Source organism: Hippocampus bargibanti, linkage group LG07, assembly GCF_051943395.1.
Source record: "Hippocampus bargibanti isolate YZ-2025 linkage group LG07, ASM5194339v1, whole genome shotgun sequence".
Taxonomy (NCBI): Eukaryota; Metazoa; Chordata; class Actinopteri; order Syngnathiformes; family Syngnathidae; genus Hippocampus; species Hippocampus bargibanti.
In genome coordinates, this window is record NC_142740.1 from 25,394,170 (window position 1) to 25,419,351 (window position 25,182).

The 25,182-nt window shown below is 41.1% G+C and overlaps 1 protein-coding gene across 3 annotated transcripts; it reads right to left on the reverse strand.

Moving 5' to 3' along the window:
• On the reverse strand, positions 1-25,059 carry rexo1 (REX1, RNA exonuclease 1 homolog). Of its 3 annotated transcripts, none has more exons than XM_089001846.1 (17): positions 24,999-25,059; positions 22,664-23,365; positions 17,611-19,319; positions 17,427-17,525; positions 14,613-14,826; positions 12,592-12,713; positions 11,100-11,237; positions 10,377-10,500; positions 10,119-10,244; positions 9,411-9,551; positions 8,912-9,025; positions 8,757-8,830; positions 7,255-7,365; positions 7,030-7,145; positions 6,798-6,936; positions 5,605-5,725; positions 1-1,269 (listed from the first exon to the last, which is right to left on the reverse strand). In XM_089001846.1, the coding sequence occupies exons 2-17, from the start codon at positions 22,860-22,862 to the stop codon at positions 1,181-1,183; spliced, it is 3,636 nt and encodes a 1,211-aa protein (XP_088857972.1). In that variant the 5' UTR covers positions 22,863-23,365; positions 24,999-25,059; the 3' UTR covers positions 1-1,180. The 3 variants fall into 3 exon arrangements, with proteins under 3 accessions (XP_088857972.1, XP_088857971.1, XP_088857973.1); XM_089001845.1 differs by lacking the exon at positions 24,999-25,059 and adding an exon at positions 24,264-24,992; XM_089001847.1 differs by lacking the exon at positions 24,999-25,059 and having other exon boundaries at positions 22,679-24,992.
• Positions 25,060-25,182: the final 123 nt, after the last annotated feature.

Here is a 25,182-nt window from a genome sequence, read left to right on the forward strand (position 1 = left end):
CAAGGATTCACCATCGCATTATTTATGTTTTCCTTCTAATTTCGCCATCAACATGGATCAACACGAATTTTTCAGACCAAGTACAAAATGCATTGTGTGTCGCTTTCTCGGTCAGGGGCGTTCCAGACTTGACGTCACGTCAGGCATCGTCATCAACTCGAAAAGAAGACTTCCTGAATATATTCAGCGCGACTCTTAAAACGTAAAATATAGCTACATGCCGTGAAATCTTTGTGAAATACGCTCCGTAGAAGTCATTTCAAGTGATTTTACAAATTATGGACACAATTTGTCGGGAGGCGTCGGTTGTCCTTTAAGAGGTCCTGTACTGTACTTGGACAGCCACTATTTACACTTTTTTTTAACGAATAACCTTTTAATAGAAAAGAGAAACAATCAAAAATACAGAAATACAAAAGAACCCCGCTTTGAGCGTATTTACAGAAGTCTGTATGGTCATTATTAAACTAACATAACAAGGTACCTCATATAGACTCAATTTACTCGTGCAAGCCAATGATACAAAGCTAAGAAATGTATGTTACCTGATCTTCTATTTCATGCAGATCACATGGCAGAGATGGTACTGAAAAGTACAATGCTTTTGTGTAAATACATTAAATAGTTGGGAGCAAACACAATGCGTTTCCTGAATATGATCAAGTATGATAAGTTAAGTCATTTGAAACAATTCAACTCTTACAAACAGGTGCGATGTAGCAAAGTGCATTTCAATGGTAACGATACAACAGACCAAGAGAGCGATGCACTTACGTACAACAAGGAAAAAAGGGGCTTTCTTGCCACTGGACGTTTTCGCAGGTAGAACTCACACTCAAGAGTTTTCTTCTAGTACAACTTAGCCTGCCAAAGAAACCATAACAATCCTCCTCGTCCTCCTGTAGGCAACACAAGTCTTTTATTCTGATTGTTGTTGAGGCCCCCGGCTTCAAAAAGCCGACACACAAATGTACTTTGACTCACATACATGAGGTCCTGAATTATAAATAAAAGTAACACTGATAATTGGGGGGAGGCTCCTATTGCTTATCTCAGTGCCAAGAAACCACAGCAAGAGGTTCTTCTGGCCTGTTTGTGCTCAAAACCTGGCTGAACTGTCTCAACCTCTCCAAATAACCTTCCTCGACGTGATTTTTGGCCTGAAAGGGGTGGCGTGAGGTCATCTCTTGACTTTTGCATCCTCTTTCAGCTTCCATATCATCAGTTCCATGCAGGCGGTGGCATCTTCACTTGAGTCGTGGCCATCGACTGTAAAAACAGAAAAGTTATGAACGAGATATGTTCCGAACAGTCGTTCGTAAGGTGAATTTGTTTGAGGCTTATATATGCATGTTTAAGGTTTATATAAGTACAGTGATACCTCGGTTTACGAACCCCTTGGCTTACGAACTTTCCGGTTTACGAACGTTATATTTATGAAAATTTTACCTTGGCATACGAACTTTTTTCGTACAGGAAGCTGCCTAAATGAATGATGTGTCGTTCGCGAACGAGCCCGTTATTCTAACAACCAAATGGCAGCCGACTGTTTTTGTCCTCTATTCCCCGCCCCCAGGCTTCGGTTAAAGCCACGTGATTGGTCAAGAACGCAGCAGTGAGGGGGGTGGTTTAAACATTAAAGAGACAGGCAGACGACAGTGAGAGTTTCAACTTTTATAGTTCAAAGGCAGAGTGTAGACTGCAAGGTTAAAATATTCCATTAATCAGGCTCCACAAACAACCCGCACAAGCCATCTGTACACTTGATGCAAAAAGCTATCAACCCAGCTAAACAGAACACAATTGATGAGGCATAAAATTATCACAGAGAAAGCACCTACAAGGGATCATTCCTCAAGATGGTGAAAGAAGAAGGTTACGTTCCTCATCAAGTGTTTAATGCTGATGAAACCGGCCACTCCATTACAACAAGCCATCAACGACCATCACAAAGGTAAATAAAACCACTTTAATATACAGTACAGTTTATTTCTTTCATTATAATACCACAGCACATTTATTATACATAAAATAAGGTATATTTTGTGTAGTTTTAAGGCTTAGAAAATTAGAAAGTAGAAAATTATGTTTTCTGGGACCTGGGAACGGATTATTCTCATTTTAATGGTTTCCCATGGGAAATTAATTTTTGGGATACACACTTTTCGCCTTAAACACTCTGTCGGGGAACCAATTAAGTTCGTAAGCCAAGGTATCACTGTATGTTTAAGCCTTTTATAAGTAACCTGTATTGGTTTGGAGTGAAAAATGAACATTTAATAAAATAGATGCCCTATAAAGACATGTACATGTAAAACTGGAGAGAATACTACCTATTTTACTACAAAAAATGTTCGTATGTACCGTTGTTTGTAACTCAAATGTTTGTAAATCGGGGAGCGTCTGTAATTTAATCAACACTTAAGCAATGTATGAAGTCATGCCTTGCATGCTGCGCTTTTCCCCCTTCTAAAAAAAAAAACATGAAAAAGAACATGCAATGGTGACATCTACTGGCAACATTGAACAATCAGAATTCTGGCCTTGAAGCATGACCCAAATTATCTTCAACGCTATGAACACCCGCACCTCCAATCTAAAGAGACTCAACATCGGAATCTGGATGAAAAAAAAAATCCTCAACGAAGATTAGAACGCTTTATTTACTCTTGGAAGGTATTCTTTGTTGAAGTTGAAGCATGCCGGAGTCGACCATCACCTCACATCCTGGATTACAGACTACCTCACAAACAGGCCACAGTACGTGAGGGTAAAAAACTGTGAGTCGGACAGGCTTCTCTGCAGCACCGGAGCGCCGCAGGGAACAGTCCTGGCTCCATTCCTCTTCACCCTCTACACCTCGGACTTCAACTACAACACCCCAACCTGCCACCTTCAGAAGTTCTCTGACGACTCAGCTATTGTCGGCCTCATTACAGAGGGAGACGATAGGGAGTACAGGGGACTGACAAAGGACTTTGTGGACTGGTGCCAGCAGAATCACCTCCAGATCAACACTGGCAAAACCAAGGAGCTGGTGGTGGATTTCTGCAGGAAACAATCGTCACCTGCACCATTGAACATCCAGGGTTCGGACATTGAGAGGGTGACCTCCTACAAGTACCTGGGTGTTACTCTCAACAATAAACTGGACTGGACAACAAACACGGATGCCCTAATCAAAAAGGGACAGAGTCGCCTCTTCCTCCTCAGGAAACTGAGGTCTTTTGGAGTTCAGGGGTCACTCCTAAAGACTTTCTATGACTCTGTGGTGGCATCAGCCATCCACTATGGCATTGTCTGCTGGTCAGGCAGCATCACCACCCGGGACAGAAAAAGACTGGAGCGCTTTGTCAAGCGGGCCAGTTCTGTCGTGGGCTGCTCGCTGGACTCTCTAGAGGAGGTGGGCAACAGACGGACGCTAGCTAAACTAAAAGCTATGACGGACAGCCCCTCCCACCCCCTCCTGCCCATCCTGACAGCTCTGGGTAGCTCCTTTAGCCAGAGACTATTACACCCGCGCTGCAAGAAGGAGAGGTACCGCCGCTCGTTCCTACCGACTGCTGTCAGGCTTCACAATTCCCAATGATCACATGTGAAAAAAAAAAAAAAAAAAAAAAAAACTGGACACTTGTAAATATGGGTTGTTGCAATATATCTAAATGCATCTCTTGATTCTGCACTATGTACAGTCTTGTTTATAGAACGGTTTTTGCACATCTACATTTGCACAGTATACAGTTGATATTTTTATTTGTTATGCTTAGAATATCTTGTTTTCTATCCTTTCACTCCCACCCCAACCCCATCCCTCTTCAATTGCTGCTGTGGACTGCAAATTTCCCCATTGCGGGACGAATAAAGGTATTCTGATTCTGATTCTGATGTTGTAGTTTGCGTTACAGTATTGTCAAAGTCAGCTTTATTGTCAAATATGCTAATATGGATGACATACAGCACAGATGAAATGACTGCCATCTCTGACCCAGTGTGCAAGGCATTTACAATGACTTTAACAAACATAATAAACACGAAAACGTATTTCACTAATATTCGGGGTACCTTAGTGACATAACAATGTCAATATTTTAGAAACAGCTGTATGATGCAGTTATGTTCAAATTAAATCAACAGCATTTCTCTGATTAACAGTTTTTAATTGATTGTTTTTATTAGATATTAGATTGGAAAATATAATTCTATATTTTAAAGTGACTATATTCACAGCTTTTTATGTGGTAAAATATTTATGTATACCTGTAGCATGATATGGCCATATAGTAGATTGCGACGTGTTATGATGGTTTTTTTTTTTCATTAGTTGTTTGTTTATTTTGTTGACATTTTTGGTTGTTCTTGAAATAGTGCCAGTTTAGCTCGTTAATAATAATAATACATTTCATTTCTAAGCGCCTTTCAAAACTCTCAAGGTCACTTTACAGTCACAGGATACGTTTTTTTCTGAGGGCGTTCACTCAACCCAGAATAACTCAACTAGATAGAAAACTAGCTAGCAAGCTAGCTAATAGCTGCCCAACAGCTAGCCAGCAAGATAACTAGCTAGATAGCCAGCCAGACAGCTAATAGACAGCAAACAGATAGCTAGCTAGGTAACCAGCTAGGTCACCAGCTAGATAGTCAGCTAGATAGCCAGCTAAGCGAAATCCAAGGCCACCGAGAAAATATTTAGGCAGAATTCTTACATTTACTGCCAGATGTGCAAATGTGTCCAGTCCAGCGCCAGGGTTTTTAGCATTGCAACTCGACTTCCACGACCCACAGAATGTTGAGTTTTAGGACGACATAAACATTCAATGCAATATAAGAAACTTGAGACTCTCTTCATTCATCAGAAACCAAAGAGTTATTTCCTAAATGATAAGGATGTGGAGTTATAAGAGCTTGAAATGAGGGCAGCTGTCCAAAATACAATGCAATACATACATATTGGTTTATATAGCGCTTTAACAACAGCTGAAGCTGGAACATAGCGCTAACATGGGAAAAAAAGGGAAATGATGCCCCCTTGTGGAAGGGAAAAACATTACCATAGGTCTGGCCAGTGCTTTATCGGCACCCAAGCAAGAAAAAAACATTCGGGAATGCCGCTCTACGTCATATTTTCAAATTTCTAATAAATTTGTGAATGGCAACGAATGAGTTAAGTTACCGTATTTTCTGGAATATAAAGCGCACTTTCAACGAATGACATATTTAAAAACCTTTTCCATACATAAGGTGCACCGCATTATAAGGGGCACCTTTAATGAATGGCATATTTTAAAACGCTTTTCATACATAAGGCACACCGAATTATGAGGTGCATTGTCAGCTTTTGAAAAAATCTTTTCTTTTAGGTGCGTCTTATAGTGGAGAAATACGGTAGTTTTCAAGGGAGCTTCGTCGGTTTATATTAATTTGCCCCCCCGCCCAAAAAAATCTTAATTTTCATTCGTAGTCCTACTAACCAATTGAACCACTACAACATTCTGGTGACGCATTTACACGTCATTCTCTGTTTGAAATCTTCAACTTCACCTTGTATAGTGACAACAACCATCATTTTTTCGTCATCAAAATGTCATCTGCTGCAACTTCACTCACCTCCGTCCTGGATGATGCGTTTGAGGTAGTCGGCCATCAGATTCCTCAAGGCACGTTTGTAGGGTAAACCGAGTCGGTGAGGAAACACGATGGCTGTGTCTACCACTGAATTGTGAATCAGCTGAAATGGATGAAGGCAGAAACGGAGCATGTCCAATGTTTTCATTATCAGGTCAAAGCGTGCACACACACAGACGTACATGTTTTCGCTACATAGTGGGGACTATGTGTGCAAAAGATTTACCCTGTGGAAACCCAATTTCAAACATGAAAAAATATGTTTCGGAAACTCATGAAAATGAGAATTTAGGACATTTTTTGTGGGGGCTGTAACTGCTATGACATGGCTAGTTGATGTAGCATCTTTTGCTAATGCTAATGCTGATGTTACAATTTTGGAGTACAGTCAGAGATTCAGATCAGTGTAGTTCATTCCAATTCAAATGAGTTTGAAACACACACACACACACACACACACACACACACACACACACACACACACACACACACACACACACACACACACACACACACACACACACACACATTCCTGTTTCAATGGTGTCCGGATAACTCCAGATAAGGAGTGAGGACCACTGTTGCTGATAAGTTTAAAGAACCAGTGTTACATTTGAACACTAAATGTCACCCCATTTCCCACTTTGACTTCTTTAAAAACAAAAAAAGTGGACTTGAAACTGAAATAACAGCAGGAGTGAGGTTTCTGAATGGGTGCCAGGGTTTTTGTCATTGTCACTCGAATTCCAGGACCCACAGAATATTGAGTTTTAGGATGACATCAACATTCAATGCAGCGTTAGAAACCTTAGACTCTCTTCTTTCATCAGAAAAAAAGTTAATTCCTAAGTTATATGAGCCTGGAATTATCTGAGCTTGAAATGGGGGCGGTTGTCCAAAATACAATGCAATACATACATATTGGTTGATATAGCGCTTGAACAAGAGCTGAAGTTGGAACAAAGCGGTAACATGAAAAAAAATGAAAATGCTGGCCCCTTGTGGAAAAGAAGAAACATTGCCAGAGGCCATGGCTTGCGTTTTATCGGCACCCAATCACGAAAAAAACAAAACCCGAATAAATTCGGGAATGTCGCTTTATTCATATTTCCATTCCCGAATAAATTTGGCAGTGAATGAGTTAAAATAGAAACATGGAGAAAAAAAATATTTACTTTGAGAGCCAGGAGGTCACTTTCAAGACTGTGTCCAACCAGGATTGACTCAGCACTGAACATACTGAGTAGCACAGCCTGAACATCTCGCAAAGTGATGGTGGCACCATCCAAATCCTCTGCTGTCACGCCGGAAAATCTGTGAAAGAACAAAAAAGTGTGGTTCCTTCATGATACTCTCTGATCTTCATTCCAGTTCCAGCCAAATTCATAATTGAGGGGACAAACGCACCGTGTGTTAAAGTCTACCACTTTGCTCTCCGGTTTGACGAACGTGTCGTAGATGACTTTTAAGTCTGAGTTGATGACCGTTATTCTGGTCAGTTCCAGGCCTTGCCTCGTGTAACACTGGTTACAAGGATACATAAAAAAAGGAAAGAAACATTTCGGATGAGAACAACATGGCAGTGAGTAATTGGAGAAGAAATTAACTTGTATTTATTCCATGTTGACCTACCATTTCACAATCCAAGGCAAACACTCCTCCGTTGCCATCGACTGGGAGAGCTTTGCTGAATGTCGTCACGTAGCCGTCTAATGACTCCTTACGTCCATCTTGAACATGTTGCTGTGGAAACGTGTATTGGGGAGATTCATGAAATAAATGGAAATTAACTCATTCACTGCCATTCACGGATTTATTCGGGAATTGAAAATATGATGGAGAGCGCCATTCGCGAATTTGTTCAGGTTTAGGTTTTTTTTCATGCTTGGGTGCCGGTAAAGAGCCGGCTAGACCCCTGGCAATGTTTTTTTTCCCCTTCCACAACGGGGAAGCATTTCCCTTTTGTCCATGTAAGCACTTTGTTCCAGGTTAAGCTGTTGTTTAAGCGCTATATAAATCAATATGTACATATGTATTGTATTTTGGACACCCACCGTCATTTCAAGCTCATATAACTCCAGACCCATATAATTTAGGAATTAACTCTTTTTTTCTGTAATGAAAGAAGAGAGTCTAAAATTTCTAACCCTGTATTGAATGTTTATGTAGTCCATTAGGGATATATATACATATACAGTGAGACCTCAACTTACAAACAGCTCAACTTACAAACTTTTTGTCTTACAAACGTCAAATTTATGAAAATTAAACCTTATAATAAGCACTATTTTCATAATACACACCCACCACGGCTGGCGTAGTGATCTTCGGCGGAAGCACACGACCGAACAGCACCAGAGGTTAAGTTACCAACAGTCCTTATGGAAGGTGACTCTGATGGCCATCAACGGCCATCAAAAAGGTAACTAAAACTTTATTTTACAGCACAGTTTATTTCTTTAATTACAGTCCTCATGTAATGCGCCTCTCTTTCCTGAGGTATGTTGTGTGTAGTTTTAAGGCTTATTTAGTTGAAAAGTATATTTTATGGAAACCCGGGAACGGATTATTGCCATTTTAATGGTTTCCTATGGGAATTACTTTTTTGAGATACACACTTTTCGCCTTACACACTCTGTCTGGGAACCAATTAAGTTTGTAAGTTGAGGTCTCACTGTGTGTGTGTGTGTGTGTATATATATATATATATATATATATATATATATATATATATATATATATATATATATATATATATATATATATAGTTCGCTGACGAAGCTCTTCGGATGAGTAGTGAAACGTCCAACACCTTCAAAGAAGTATAGATGACGCCTGAAGAAACCTTTTGATCTCCAGACCCATATAATTTAGGAATGAACTCTTTTTTTCTAATGAAAGAAGAGAGTCTAAGGTTTCTAACACTGCATTGAATGTTTATGTCGTCCTAAAACTCAGTATTCTATGGGTCCTGCAATTCAAGTCACAATGACAAAAACCCTGGCACTGGAGTGGACACGTTTTTGTACATGTCTGGCAGTGAATGAGTTAATTTACACAATTAAAAATTACACCAAAGTGCTCTTAGACTTGGTTTTGAAATGTTCATGAGGGTTTTGGACGTCGGAAGATACCTGGGCCATTTGGCAGCCTGGAGAGCCTACAGCCGCGGAGCAGCAACTATACATGGTCTCCCACCCTCCAGCCACTGCGGGAACAGGACAGAGGGGGTTGACGTAAACAGGAGTTATTGTCATTTTATACGGATGAATTGAACAGAACAGCTTACCCTTCTGCCTGCGCAAACGTCCCCAATGAAAAGCACATTCCTCTTTACGAAGACAGTTGCCCTTGGCATTGACTTTATACTCAGCACCGCATCTGCAGCATATCTTGGTGAATGCTACAAACACATATAAGAATATTTGGAAAGACGATGGACAAAAAGCACGAGAAAATAATCTCATGTCCCACTCAATCTAACCTCACATTTGCGTTGTACAGACGTTCCCCTACTTACAAACATTCGAGTTACGAACAACAGTACATATGAACAATTTTGTAGTAATATGTAGTATTCTCTCTAGTTGTACCTGTACATATCTTTATCGAGCATATATTTTATTGAATGATTATTTTTCAGTACAAAAGTTTACAAGCCTTCAAGTAAAGTGACCTTGAGAGTTTTGAAAGGCGCTTATAAATGAAATGTGTTATTATTATTATTCCATTTAACTACCCAAAACTAACACCTGCATCAGATTAGATAATCTTTTCCGGCTACTCACGGTCCATGATGACCTTCTTCTCTGGGAGGTTGCAGAGAACGGCCTTCCCTACAGCTTTGGGGTTTATTCGAGGGTATCCGTGTTCCTGCAGCTGCTCCTCTGTCATTAGATAAGCCTTGAGCTTCCTGTAAAGTGCAACCCCTAAAGAAGGGCAAAGCAAAATCGGAATAAGAATCAGAATCAGAATAATCTTTATTGGCCAAGTAGCTGGAAAAGGTGGTGGTTAGGGTGCGGAGGGTCCAATAGGATTTTACGTGCCCTTGTCTTGATTCTATTTTGCTATTTTGATATTTGAGGATATTACAGAGAAGACAAAGAGAACAGACTTAGGACAATAGTTCTTACTACTGTCTACAAATTTCTTTGCTTTGAAGATTTCTAATGTGCCGCAACAGCTCTGAAATCATTCCCATTATCCACTAAATTCGATTCATGAACAGTCGTTTGCTGCAATAAATTATTACTACCCTCCGCAGACTTATTCGATTGTTTCTTAAAAAAAAAAACAAGAATATGTTTGTTTGCTGCCTCTTTTTAATGTCTTTTAGAGTTCTAACGCTCCATATTGCAACCATATGCCATGTTCAATGTAAATAATGCAATGCGTCATGGGAAAATTAATATTTGGCAGTTTCCGGTAGGTCATGGAAAAGCCCAAAATATCCTCTACGACGACTTTGAATGGTGGATAAAGGCAAAACCTCTCACCATTGAGCTTCTCTTCTTGCTGTTTCCCCATCCTATTGATAGTGAAACTGGTCGTAGCTGCGAGACGGCCACCCAGAACTTCCTGGTGAGACTGTGCTTTCCTGGATGCATGTAAACTTGCCTCCTCTGTCAAGTAGCATGGAAATATACGTTAGAGTATAGACACCACCGTATTCGCTGCCTAATAATAGCAATACAGTCAGTACATGGTGTCCACTATTAGTGTATGTATATGGATGACGATGCTGACACACTTACTGATGGCAGGCGAGGAGCAGGGGGTGCTGTTGTTACGGAGCTTGTTCAGCGTGTTGACAGCTACATTGACATAGATTTTCTTGCTGTTACTTCGCTCATATACCAGCTTTTCCTTGTCAAGGGCCTGACAAGAAATAATAGCTTACAATTAACTCATTTACTGACAGACTGTGCAAAAATGTGTCCACTCCAGTGCCAGGGTTTTTGTCATTGTCACTCCAATTATAATATATTCAGAATATTGAGTTTTAGGACTACATAAGCATTCAGTACAGTGTTAGACATCTTAGACTCTCTTCTTTCATCAGAAAAAAAAGAGTTAATTCCTAAATTATATTGATCTGGAGTTATATGAGGTTGAAATGAGGGTGGCTGTCCAAAATACAATGCAATACATACATACTGGTTGATATAGCGCTTTAACAAATGCTAAAACTCTAACAAGGCGCTAACATGGAAAAAGGGGAAAAGCTGCCCCCTTGTGGAAAAGAAAAAAATTGCCAGAGGCCATGGCCCGCACTTTATCAGCACCCAAGCATGAAAAAAAACAAAACATGAATAAATTCAGGAACGACACTCTACGTCATAATTTCAATTCCTGAATAAATTTGTGAATGGCAGTGAATGAGTTAACAAACTGTGGTAGGACAACATTATCATGAAGGAACATGAGATAACTAAACCACTTGAGATGGAAACTCAAGAGTTTCATGACAGTCTTACCATCTGGAAGGCTACATCCTCTGATGGGCAAAATTTGATGCATTCATCTATGAAAGTGTTGAGGTAGCGCTGGCGAATCATGGTCGGGATTTTGGCCCCAAACTCAATGGGGATAATGGGACGCTTCATTGAAGAACTCTAAAGGAACACAGGGGTTGTATTGGCGTTAGAGCACATTTAACAGATAAAATATCCATTCTTAAGCTTTATTTTCACCACCTGATTTTCGCGTTTCAACAATCAAAAGCTGTACATACATCTTGATTTATATAGCGCTTTAACATTAGCTGAAGCTGCAAAAAAGCGCTTAACATGGACAACTATCATATACAGGAAATAAAGCAGTCACAGAGATAGTAGAAGCACCAGGAAGTAAAACTAAGATCAATTTGAATCATGCCGAGTCAAATGCCAAAGAGTACAAGTGAGTTTTGGGGCGGGTTTTAAAGACGGGCAGCGAGGTGGCTTGTTGAATGTTCAGTGGCAGACCATTCCAGTGAGTGGAATCAGCAACGGAATAGGCTCGATCCCCTCTGAGCCTCCGATTAGTTTTTGGCATATCTAATAATGTCTGTTCAGCAGACCTGAGGCATGGGAAAGGCGTGTAGGGGTGGATGAGTTCGGAGAGGTAAAGAGGAGCGAGGCCATTTAAAGATTTGAAAACATATAATTATAAGATCTTGAAAACAACTCGAAAATGTATAGGGAGCCAATGAAGGGATGCCAGAGTCTGAGTTATATGCTCCCTCTTCCGAGTACCAGTCAAGAGGCGAGGAGCAGTATTTTGGACCAGCTGGAGACGCTTCATGGAGGATTGGCTGAATCCAAAGTAGCGCATTACAGTAAGCGGGCCGAGATGTGACAAAGGCATGAATTACTGCTCATGAGAAAGGAAAGGTTTTATTTTAGCCAGTTGCCTAAGATGAAAGAAGCTAAATTTAACAACAGCACCAATTTGTCGGTCAAGTTTAAAGTCACTGTCCAGTTAAAGACCCAAGTTTGAGACTGTTGACTTCAGATAAGAAGCCAAGGGGCCCAAGTCTACATTTTGAGATGTACATTGGCCACTGGGACCAAACAATATCACTTCTGTCTTCCTTTCATTGAAGTTCAAGGCGTTTTGCGCCATCTAGGGTTTGATTTCCTGTAGGCAGGATAAAAGTGGCCTAAATGAAAAAGTGTATTTTTTTGCTCAGTGGGACACAGATCTGACAGTCATCTGCATAGCAGTGGAAGGAAATGTCATTTTGCTTAGGATGGAAGCCAATGGGAACAGGTATAGTGAGAACAGCAAAGGCCCCAAAATTGAGCCCTGCGGAACACCACATGGGTAAAGGGTAAATCCTCTCACTCGGCACAATATGTCCTGTGACCAATGTATATACAACATTCTAGAGGTTACTGGTGATGATACTAGTGCAGCGTGTTCGCCGGAAACAAATTCCTTGTGTGTTCTACATACTTGGCAATAAAGATGATTCTGATTAAATACCTTCATTGTGGGTGTATGAGCCACTCGTTTTTGTGCAACGGTGGATGTCGTCTTCGACAGTATACCGGCAGTGGTTTGGGTCTTAACAGGTAGGCTACCGGCTGGTGCAGCATTTGAAGAACCTGCCCAAATAAACAGTGTCAGAGATGTTTGTCCGGTCGGACACTGTGAACAAAGGCTCGAACACAGGAAGATTGTCTTTTACTGCCAGCAGGGGATGCGGCCATTCATGACAGACGCCCAACCTCCGCAACCCTCGGCCAAGCTATTTATTGAGAGTATATGCAAATTTAAGTGATATATTAGTATAACATAGTCTTCTTGATTAGAATACCACGCCCCTGGACGTCCCAAGCACCAACATCCATAAACCAACAGAACATAGACATTTTAATGAACTGACACTTTCCATGAACTGACAGATTTGCAACCTGGCTAATGAGCTCTTCTTGTGAAGGAGTTTACCAAGTCCTAAATTACACCCAAGGCCAGATCTCCTACCTGAGGATGACAGTCTAACAGGCTGTGTCTGTTCACCTCAGATTGACCACAGATTTTATGTGCTTGTATTGTGGGCCTTGTGTTCCGCCAACTGAGCATACAACAGCATGAAACTTTTAAATATGTGATGGGTTAAAAGTGACCGTTCGTTCCTGGTTCATCGCTTTTCAGGGTGTTAGAAGTGGGATGGTGAAATCAGCAGGAAGCCAGGTGTTGAACAGAATAAATTATTTTAATCTTGCAGACAGCAGGGACATTGTGAGGTCGGCCGAGGAGGGACAGAGAGTAAGAGAGAGATCGACGCGCTGGGAGAGCATTTATGTAAGACGGACAGGATGTGATGTGATAGGATGTGATGTAATAGAATGTGACAGCATGTAAAGGCAGGCAAGATATGACGTATCAGGAAGTCCAAAACAAAACAAAACGATGCAAAAAGATGTTTTAAAAATGTTCGTACAGCGAATTACCCCAACAATATGATAACTTCCATTCTGTCTATTCTCTATCAGACAGTCAAAATAATCCCATTAAATATTTCACTTGGATTGAATTTAAATGTTATGAATTCGTCACAGAGGACAGCTCAGCCTTTAGATTGAATATTCAAATCTGAATTAATAGATTTTATAATTTATACAACTTTTTTTTGCACCTCTTGCATTCTTCTCTTCTTTTCCTTTCGGCTTTTCCCTTCAAGGGGTCGCCACAGCGAATCAGTAACCACCATCTTCAGAGGTATGATACGCATGTTTGTTTTGGCCCAGCTTTTATGTCGGATGCCTTTCCTGACACAACCCTCTGTATTTATCCAGGCTTGGGACCGGCACAAGATGACTTATGTGCCTTTGTGGCTACAGAACAAGCAACTCACTCAGTAAAAGGCTCCCAAACACAAAATGGTCATCGGCACAGCAACAATCAAAAAAGCAAAACTATACTCACCATTTGATGACAATGCTCTGATCTTACCATGAAATGGGCATGTCTTTCCCGATTGCAAGCAGGGTAGCAACACCGCAGAGCGCTGCTACCCTGCAATTGCTACTGTTAATGCTAATGTTAGCTCATAATGTTTTAACCTAACAATATGCAGCTTATGATGGCATATCACACGTTTCCCTCCATTCTGGTTCTTGAAATTTCCGAATACAAGAAACGGGGAAAAAATTGGATTGAAGTTTACGCTCTTTTTGCTAACACTACAGTTTATAAAGGTGAGTAAGTTGTATTTTTATAACTCATAAAAGTGGGAGAATATTTGTTTTTCTCCATAACTGCCAAGTTTCAAGCAAAAAGAAGCATTTGCGTATGTTTCTAGAGCTCGCAATCTTCTTTCCTACTCTTCAGTGACAGCCATTTTTTGATTTCTGACGAAAATCTGCCTGCATTATTCGTTGATATTTGCTAATTTCAAACCCCATATAGAGAAACAAATCATAATTTGAAGATTCAATAAGGTGACCACGGGTCCTTTTTCACAACGTAACCAACAATTGGAATAAACAGTAATGACATACTTGTCTTTGAAGATACTGTCAATGGGTTGGGACGGTGTGCAATCCGCTTCTTCTCTCTTAAAGAACTGGAGCTGGGTGTGCTCTCTGCGGGTGGTTTGACTGTGGCAGAAAGCTGAGCAGCTTGCTGCTGCGCCATCTGCATGCGCTGATAGCAAACCTCCTGAGCCGTGGGTCTCCTGTACGGCCGGACTACATTCTTGGAAGGTACGTCAATCTGACAAAGAGGAAAATAAGGAAAAAAGCGGATCAGATAAATGGATGGAATGTGATTCAAAATAAACCTTTTTCTATCATTGAAATAAAAAGAAATTCATTATGATATCATATTGGTTGAGTTTGAATAAGTAAACGGATGGATGTATTAGATTTGAAAATCAACAGTAAATTCCTTTTCAGAATCAGAATCATCTTTATTGCCAAGTATGTAGAACACACAAGGAATTTGTTTCTGGTAGAACACGCTGCACTAGTATTGTCGTCAAAAAACTGATTTTAACTCATTCACTCCAATTCCCGAATTTATTCAGGAATTGGAAATATGACGTAGAGCGCCATTACCGAATTTGTTCGGGTCTTTGTTTTTCTTGCTGGGACTGCCGATAAAAGACAGGCGATGGCCTCTGGCAATGCCTTTACAGCAGCTCCTGTGTTTTGTTTTTCAACTTCTTCCTTTCCTTTCCTCTTCCTTCCATAACCTTGCTGCTGTGAAATGTAAATTTCTCCACTGAAAGACTAATAAAGGCCAATCCAATCCATATCAGAGCATTTCAATGAGCCAAAGCTACGGTAGAGGTCCAGGGATACTGCGGCTTTCGAACGCTTTAGCTAATAAAACTTTTTGCCTTACGAACATTACATTCGTGAGAATATAATCTTGGCATACAAACTAGTTTTCGGCGGACGAACCGATCCACACAGCGCCACGGTGGTTTGTTATCGAGTGGAGTACTTTTGCTATGATGGCACCAAAAGAGATCCCACCGCAGGCTAGTGTTAAGCCGAAGAGGGCACACAAAAAATTACCGTTGAGCAGAAGGAGATCATCGAAAAACACGAACAATGTGTGCGTTTGTGTGACTTAGCGTCCCAGTACCAGTATGCTAAGTCGACCATTGCTACGTGTGGTTTAGGGTGTTTCTGTGTTGTCTTAGCAACGGTCTCAGGAAATAGAAGAGGTTGAAAAACTTCTGTTGATTTGGATTAACAAAAAGCAGCTAGCAGGGGACAGTGAGTGAGGGTATTATCGCCATGAAAGCGCGGCAACTTCACTAAAAGTCAAAGTCAGCTTTATTGTCAAATATGCTAATATGCATGACATACAGCACAGATGAAATTAGTGTCCTCTCGGACCCAGCTTGCAAGGTATCTCGGATATCATCAAGAGACAACTACATCAACGATCATCACAAATGTAAATAAAATGACTTTATTATACAGTTTATTTCTTTAATTACAATACAATAGCACATTTATTATACAGTGAACCCTCGTTTATCGTGGAAGATACGTTCCAAAAATAGCCTACGATAGGTGAAATCCGCGAAGTACAATGTAGTCAGCTTTTTTTTTACAATGCAAAACTATACGTACTGCAGAACGAAACAAAAAATAAAACCTCTTTTTTTAATAGTTTAAAGAACGGTGCTGTAAAACAATATTTTGCTGTTGCGCATATTCGTCCTGACTCCGCTGCGCTGTCGCGTCTTTTTCTACTGAAGGAGTCTTTCTCCGAGAGAAGAACATTGTTATCGGTAGTTGTTGGCACTCTTGGAGCAGAATGCTCCATGAGCATTCTGCCATTGTTTGTTTGCACATTTGATTGGCATTAATTTAAAAAAAAAAGTTTTTTTCCCCTGAAAAAAAATCAGCGATGCACTGAAGCCACGATATGTGAACCACGGAGTAGTGAGAGATCACTGTACATAAAATAAGGTATCTTTTGTGTAGTTTTATGGCTTATTTAGTAGAAATGTATGTTTTCTGGGGACCTATAAACGGATTACAGTGAGACCTCAACTTACAAACACCTTATCTTACAAACTTTTTGTCTTACAAAGGTCAAATTTATGAAAATTAAACCTTATAATAAGCACTATTTTCATAATACACACCCACCACGGCTGGCGGAGTGATCTTCGGCGTAAGCACACGACCGAACAGCATCAGACGTTAAGTTACCAACAGTCCTTATGGAAGGTGACTCTCCTTCCATGAGCCATTAACAACCATCAAAAAGGTAAATAAAACTTTATTTTACAGCACAGTTTTTTTTTACAGCAATTCCCTTTGACCTTCGACCGTCAAAGCCATTCCATCAAGCCATAAATGACCATCACAAATGTAAATAAAGTGACTTTATGATACAATGCAGTGTATTTCTTTCATTACAATACAATAGCACATTTATTATACATAGAATAAGGTATGTTGTGTGTAGTCTTAAGGCTTATTTAGTTGAAAAGTATATTTTGTGGAAACCCAGGAACGGATTATTCCCATTTTAATGGTTTCCTATGTTAATTTTTTTTTGAGATACACACTTTTCGCCTTACACACTCTGTCTGGGAACCAATTAAGTTCGTAAGTTGAGGTCTCACTGTATTGTAATTTTTAATGGTTTCTTATGGGAAATAAATGTTCGGCAGACGAACTTTTTGCCTTACACACACTTTCTGGGAACCAATTAAGTTTGTAAGCTGCGGTATCACTGTGAAATATGTACATGCCTACGATGGGGCCCGCAGTTTGGGAACAAACGACTAGAACGGGGCTCACATGATTAGAAAAAGCTAACGGAGGATGAGGTCCACTTACATTTCCTTTGGCAGCAAAATGCGAGACTCTCTTCTTCTGACCAGGGAAGAGAGTGGATAAAGTGCTCTCAGCGTTGTCTTCCTCTAAATCTCTGCATGGCTGACAGCACACACACACATATAACATGAACATGTAACAGAAAGCGTCGAACATCAACATATCAAACGTTCTGTAAGAGCGCTACCTGCTTCGCTTGCCTTCCCTTGTCTTCCTTTTTCACATCCTGAGATTCATTGAAGATCCGAAAGCACTCTTCCAAGGGATCTGAATCAAAGTCTAAGTCAACCTGAAAAAGTGACAAGTCTATCGCAGCGTCTTTATTCGTCCCGCTCTTTTCCGCGGCTTTATCGTCTTCATACTCAGAGGAAGACGGAGTCACTTCCGAGGCTTTCCTTTTATTTACTTGCCCCCTCTTCAAAGCGTCAGCAGATTTCCTCACGAGTACTTCTTCCGAATCGTCCTCGCTATCATCCACCACAATCGGTTCTGCCTCCTCCGGACTCTCATCCCCAAAAAGTTCAGCGTGACTCAAAGTGCTTTGTTTCTCCTTCAAGCTTTTTACCTTTTCACGATGTTTCATTTTACCTTTGCTGATTTCAGAAACGGTTTTGCTCTTTGCGCTAGAGGAGTTGCTTTTGCTCACTTTCTTTCCATTCTTGTCTCTTTTCTTATCATTTAAATGACCGTTTTTATGTTTAGTGTCCTTCTGCTTGCTTCGCTCCTTGTCTGAAGCCACGGACTTGCTGCTTTTACTTGGTTTGGTGGGATTTGTTTTGGGATTCACCTTCCCGTCACTTATTTTGTGTTCTTTCTGAACTTTGTCAGCAGTCTGAACTTTAACAACGTCCTTTCTGCTATCACGGTTCTTCCCGTGACTCTTGTTTTCCTTTTTGGTGGCGTCTTTTTGCTGAGACTTATTCTTGCTACTTTTTTTGATGACAGACGTATGGTCTACGTTTGCTTTCTGTGATTTTTCAATTTTTAACTTCTTTTTCTCAGGGCCCATCTTTTGCCCCGAACGATCTTCCGTCTCCAAGTGCTCCTTATTCCTCTGCGGCAATGATACGACGGTACCCTTTGCACTTTCTTTCTTCTCCTTCGTTACACGGTCTTCAACTTTGGTCGTGCTCTTGGCTTTTCTCTGCTGAAGACTACTGAGTGAAATGGGTTTGTATTCTGTTCCGGAACTCTCTTCGTCAGATTCAGAAATTGTGTACTTGTTTGCGTTTAAGCTCCGATGCGGCGTTTCTCTCACAATGACCTCATCTGATGCGGGGCGTCTATTCGTCTTTTTGCCCTGCGCAGTAATATTGCACACGTTCCCATCGCTCTTGCGCTTTACTGCTATCCCTGCAGAGTAGTTGGAGAGTGGGTCGTATTCCATGTCCGTAGATGGTCTTGTAGTATCTACGGTGTATTTACATGTGGAGGAAGATGTCCTCGTTGATGGTTTAGGACTTAGGGGCGGCGAAGTGACTCTGTGTACGGGTGTCCGTGATGGCTTCTTTTTTAACAAAGTGGGAACATATTCCATGGAGTTACTGTTGCTTCCCCGACTGTCCGAATCCAATGTGTACTTGCTGCAACCAGGGGTGGGGTTATACCCTCCTGATGTCATTTGATACCTTCCAGGATCGTAGGGCAAGTGTGTAGCTGCAGCTTGACCTTTAACACTATCAGAAGAGGACGCGATTGCTCTTATCCCGGAAGTATAGGAGTCATCCCCAATTCGAAACAACTTCTTCTTCTCCCTCTCGACTTCATTGCGGACCTCCTCGATTGCCTTGTTGACCATCTCCAGAGCACCGGTGAGGTCTCCCGAGCGAGACAAAGTTCCATTCTGATGCTCTTGAGGCCTCACAACTTCAGGCTTGAAAGGGTCATAAGCTTGTTCTGCAGCAAAGACAGTATGGCACGCTTAGAATCCAAGACAAAAGCCATTTATTACCACATGCCGTAATAATTGTTTTATTTTGAAATACTCCGATTCAGCTTCATTATAAAAACAAGGTTTCATTTAATATTTGTTCCATGAAATTGATTTGGTTTGTACCCATAAGTCCATTCTCTTCGTTTCATCCCATTTCTTTTGGCTGCACTAGTTCCAATACAGACACTCCCCTACTTACGAACATTCGAGTTATGAACAACGGTACATCCGAACATTTTTGCGGGTATGTTGAAAAATGTTCGGAAAAAGATGCTGGAAGTTGGATTTTGTATTGTGCACCTTTTTCCGAGTAATGCTGCTTTCCGCCGCCTATACTGACGTCAGGCGCTGTGAGATCTCTCTTGCTCTCTAACATATGTAGTATTCCTCTCCAGTTGTACATATACATATCTTTATCGAGCATATATTTTATTAAATGTTTATTTTTCAGTACAAACCAATACAGGTTACTTATATAACCCTTAAACATACTTATATAAACCTTAAACCTACTTAGATAAGCCTTAAACATACATTCCATACAAAATATAGCACTAAAACAACTTACAAACAAATTCACCTTATGAACGACCATTCGGAACGTATCTCGTTCGTAAGTTCTGGAGCATCTGTAGCTGTAGGCTATGTTAATATCAAGTGTGTTTTTTTCTTTTGCTTTCAGTGGTTCTATGTTCATCGGGATACGTTGCTCAGATCAGAATTGAAATGTGCAAAATGGTGCTAATTTTTTTTACAAAGAACAAAACATGAGGATTCTGCTTTAAAAGCCATTTTATTTCTCAAAATTCTTAAACACGACCTCTCCATGTCTTAAAACATGTCGATGCCATCTGAAAGACTGTTCTTTGTATGATTGAGTATGGACAAGAGATTCTATTGGCTTTGTAATGTTGTCAAAATAACAGTGTATTTTGGTTTTCGACTTCTTTATTTCCTTTCATAACTTTGCTGCAGTGAAATTTAAATTCCTCCACTGCGAGACTAATCAGAATCAGAATCATCTTTATTGCCAAGTATGTAGGACACACAAGGAATTTGTTTCCGGTAGAACACGCTGAACTAGTATCGTTGTCAAAAAAACTGCTAAGTGGCACTATACAGTTCCATTTTGGCTACTGTTGAAAGAGTTCAAACAATTAATGGCTTGGGGGAAGAAGCTGTTTAAATGTCTGCTGGATTTGGTGCGCATGGATCGGTAGCGCCTGCCTGAGGGGAGTAGCTGGAAAAGGTGGTGGGCAGGGTGCGGAGGGTCCAGTAGGATTTTCCGCGCCCTAGTTTGGATTCTTGCAGTGTGCAAGTCCTCGAGAGTGGGTAGGGCGGTGCCAATGATTTTTTCCGCCGTCCTAACTGTCCGTTGAAGTCGGATTTTGTCCATTTTTGTGGCGGCCCCGAACCAAACGGTGATGGAAGAACACAGGATGGAGTCGATGACAGCCGTGTAGAAATGTTGCAGCACCTCCTGTAGCAGGCCATGCTTCTTTAGCAGCCTCAGGAAGTACATTCTCTGTTGGGCCTTTTTCAGGATAGAGTTGGTGTTGACCTCCCACTTCATGTCCTGGGTGACTGTGATTCCCAGGAACTTGAAGGTCTCAACGGTTGACACCAGGCAGTTGGATAGTGTGAGGGGTAGCTGTGGTGATGGATGTTTCCTGAAGTCCACCATCATCTCAACTGTCTTGAGCGTGTTCAGCTCCAGGTTGTGACGGCTGCACCAGAGCTCCAGCTGCTCCACTTGTTGTCGGTACGCAGACTCGTCGCCGTCTTTGATGAGACCGATGACCGTGGTGTCGTCTGCGAACTTTATGAATTTGACAGCTCGGTGCGTTGAGGTGCAGTCGTTCGTGTAGAGAGAGAAGAGCAATGGAGAGAGGACGCATCCCTGCGGGGCTCCAGTGCTCGTGGTTCGTGTCGTGGATGATATATTTCCCAGTCTGACCTGTTGTGTCCGTCCTGTCAGGAAGCTGAGGGTCCACTGGCAGATCGTGGGGGACACACCAAGCTGGAGAAGTTTGGGGATGAGGAGTTCTGGGATGATGGTATTGAACGCAGAGCTGTAGTCCACAAACAGGATCCTTGCGTAGGTTCCTGTGTTGTCAAGGTGGTCGAGGATGTGGTGCAGTCCGATGTTGACTGCATCCTCCACAGACCTGTTTGCCCGGTAGGCAAACTGAAGAGGATCTAGCAGAGGTCCGGTGATGTTCTTTAGGTGGTTCAGCACGAGGCGTTCAAAGGACTTCATGACCACAGACTAAAGGTATAATAAAGGTAAATCCAATCCAAGTGTACTCCGTAGGGGTGTTATGACATAAATGGCTGCACAAGTTTTGATGACAGTTGCAGTATTTTAAATTGAGATTTACTAGATTATAATTATATTGAGCAACCCGGCAATATTCACAAAATTGGTTTTGTGTTTTCACTGCAATGTGGTGACAAACCCTCTCATCGCAATACAGAAATAAAAAGACACTGCATAGCGCAAAGCAAAAATACTAATTAAAAAACAATGATAGAAATGTGAACACTTAACAATCTCATTTTGCCAAATTTTACATACAAGGTAGGAGTTAAAGTGCATTTTCTGACACGTTACATGCATAGGCTTTGCTGTCACAAATTCTCAACCAGATGACCATATCTCAACCATATTTTGTTCACTTGCTGTGAGATATTTCAGAAAAAATAATTGATCGTTGGTTGGTATAATGGTTCGCACATTTTTGTTGGAAACGTATCGAAATGCGCTTCATATTTTATTGTGCATTCAATTATTTAGAGATGAATGTATGCCAAATTGCTGTAGGGTGTCCCATAATTCAGTGGAGACTTATTTTGATACAACACAAACAATTCAAAATGTTGGAAATAGCAGAGAACTTTACGCAAGATTTGCGAGGCCATACCAAAGCAAAGCTCCGGTACCAAATTCACAATCTGCCCACCTTTAGAACACGGTGCATTCATTGATAGGATAGCATTGAACACAATGTTAAAGTCGAATGTTTGTGGAAAAACAAGCTAACATTTATGACGGTCGCGTCTTTTCCAAGACAAGTTGCTGGGAAATGACTGGATAGTAAACCCTCAGACAGAGGACATGGTGTACGTTGTGTCTTGCAACAGAATTATGCGTAGCCAGTGCCATAATGGTAGGTTCGTTACCAGTTGCGTATACGAGTTTGAAGAAATTGCCACCAATCTACGATTCGCAATTAGTCTTTCAAACATGTTCTCAAAGCCGAACGGCTTTCCAATTGTATCTAGAAACACAAGTAAAACCACGTACCAGATTGAAAATCACCTTTGTGGGGGGCGTCGAGCTTTTTGGTTTCGACAGTAGCCTCTCCGTAGGTCTGCCGTCGCTGTTGGCTGTGCCTGAAGTGACAGTAGGGTCTATTGCACCCATTGCCGCTGCCTTTGCCCTCAGTGTATTCTGTATAAAACGGACAGTCAATCCCACGGAAGAAGCCGGTTGATCGCAACATTATCTCCGAATATTCCTCTCATGCCTCCGCCAACTTTGTCAGTCGGTTGCCGCTGATTTGTGGGCGATATAACTAAGATTGCACGAGTGCTAGGACAATAACATCCCTACGTCGCCATGTTGGTGGCGGAAATGAGTTCTCGCGTGTTTCCTGGCGTCATCGTCGTCACGCTCTCAGTGGCTGATGGGAAAAAAGTCCAAACTTCGTCAAAGAAGTTCGGGGGGAAAAAAACACATAAGAGTGTCGCAAACCAGCAATCAACTGGACTCTATCTGCGTTTATTGCTTCCCTTTAACAATTGAATTCCAACGCTTTCATGTAAAACTCCCGTCTTTACTAAAAAGTCATAACTTCGATCTAGATTAATCAAATATGTATCTAACCAAAGAAACGCGTGTATTGTTCATGGTGCTACAGAGTGTGTGCGTGTATATTTTTTTTAATAATCCACACTTGCTTAAACATTTATTTCACAGGAGGTGGAAGTCTTCTGCACGCAAAGCCTGGAAGAGAAGCATACACAGTATTTTTAATGAAACACGGCAGTCAAAAACGTTAGGAATGGTATTCTTTTGAGGAAATTTGGAGGATGACTATTTCAATGGTCTTTTGTAAATACATTTTTTACTTCGGTGCACATCATGAACAGTTTACCGTTTCAGTACTCGTTGCATAACTCGCAAGAGATACAAAAACCCCCGTCCTCTGAACAGCCATTTGTTTTTTTGGGACGAGTTCAGCCTCAGTTGAAACCTGTTGATAATGGGCCTTTGCCCTCCAAGAAAAACCTAACAATCGTGACGTAGAATTTGTGCTAAATCGGCCCCACTGTGAGCTAACAGCATGAAGAGAACTATCCAATCTCTGTTAACAACTTTCCTGTTGGGCTTATTAGATCACATGCAAAATAAGACTCGGGCACATATCACAACTATATGTTGATTTATACATATGTGACGGGTGTCACAACAGTGACTGTCTTCATCTCCACGATGCTGCTGTATTAATGAAGACGAGACGCGTGGATGTGTCTTTTTATTTCTTTTATTTCTGCAACACAGTATGGCAGAAGGGATGGGTGAAGTCGCATGGGTTTCGTCTTGTGATTAACCTGAATCTCCTCGAGATTGTTCTCAAATGCAAAACATTGTAGATAACAAAACAGAATTAACAACGTGTGATCGTATAGTGGTTATTTACAGAAAAAGAGAATACAACACAAGTTCACTGTTATTTACAAGATGTCCCTGAACGCATCATGGGCGGAGACTCAGCAGAACACGCGGTGCGCTTGTAATGGCTGGCGCACAGTTCAACCAGCCACGGACACTCACGGGCAAATGAAACACGACACAAGAAACTAAATATTGTTCAATAAAAACGAAATGAAACAATTATTACCTGCAACACAGTATGGCAGAAGGGATGGGTGAAGTCGCATGGGTTTCGTCTTGTGATTAACTGCGCAATAGAAAAGCACTATGAAGCACATGCGCTCCAAAGTTCCACTCGACAAAACGTGAAGTAAATAATGACACAAAAAGTAATCTGGACTCGAAATGAATAAGGGAACTAATTAGAACACTAGACAGTACAAAAGGGGAAACAAAATAAGATATTGTCATGAAAATGCGCGTTAATCGAGACCAACAGAAAATTGCGACTCACCCTGAATCTCCTCGAGATTGTTCTGGAAACTATGGGCGGGACATAGTGCCACACTGTGCGCCGTTGCGTCACTTCCTTCATAATTTAATAATCTAAGCGCACAACTCCGTTACACATATACAAGTATATGTTGATTTAAAAGTTCGAAACAAGTTGATCCGTCAAGATTGCAGCGCATTTTGAAGTTACATTTAAATTACACCTGAACAATGAATACCCCCAAACCTTTTGACAGAAGCGTTTCTTCACTTTAAGTGAACTTAACTTTAATCCAAAAAGACTTCATAGGTTTGTCAAAATACCGGTGCCTAAATTATATACACGTACTAGCATTTAGATCACTAGCCTACGAGAAATAGCATTCCGAAAGCAACTTACACAGTCAATTCCAAACGTTTGTGTAAAATTGCATCATGAAACACGGGTAGAAACGCTTAAACCCGTTGGAAATTCCTCTGCAATACCTACCTGCCGCTCACTTCCATAGCTCATGCCCAACTCATGAACGGGTTTTTATGCCTTTTCTTTTCTGCCCACAAGTGATCTAATGAGGGACAATTTAATTAGGTCATTAGTCACAAGTGTGATGGGCGTGTCCTGTGATACACGATTGCCTATTCAAGTACATGTACAGTAGAACATCTTAGTATCC

Bases quoted from the DNA above. Each gene is read 5' to 3' on its own strand.
- rexo1 (XM_089001846.1), bottom strand. From the start codon at position 22,862: ATGTTGCGATCAACCGGCTTCTTCCGTGGGATTGACTGTCCGTTTTAT. The intron at 9,552-10,118 runs GTGAGAGGTTTT...GCCCTTCTTTAG, and splicing joins GCAAGAAGAGAAGCTCAATG to GGGTTGCACTTTACAGGAAG. The intron at 7,366-8,756 runs GTATCTTCCGAC...ACGTTTCCACAG, and splicing joins CAGGCTGCCAAATGGCCCAG to CAACATGTTCAAGATGGACG.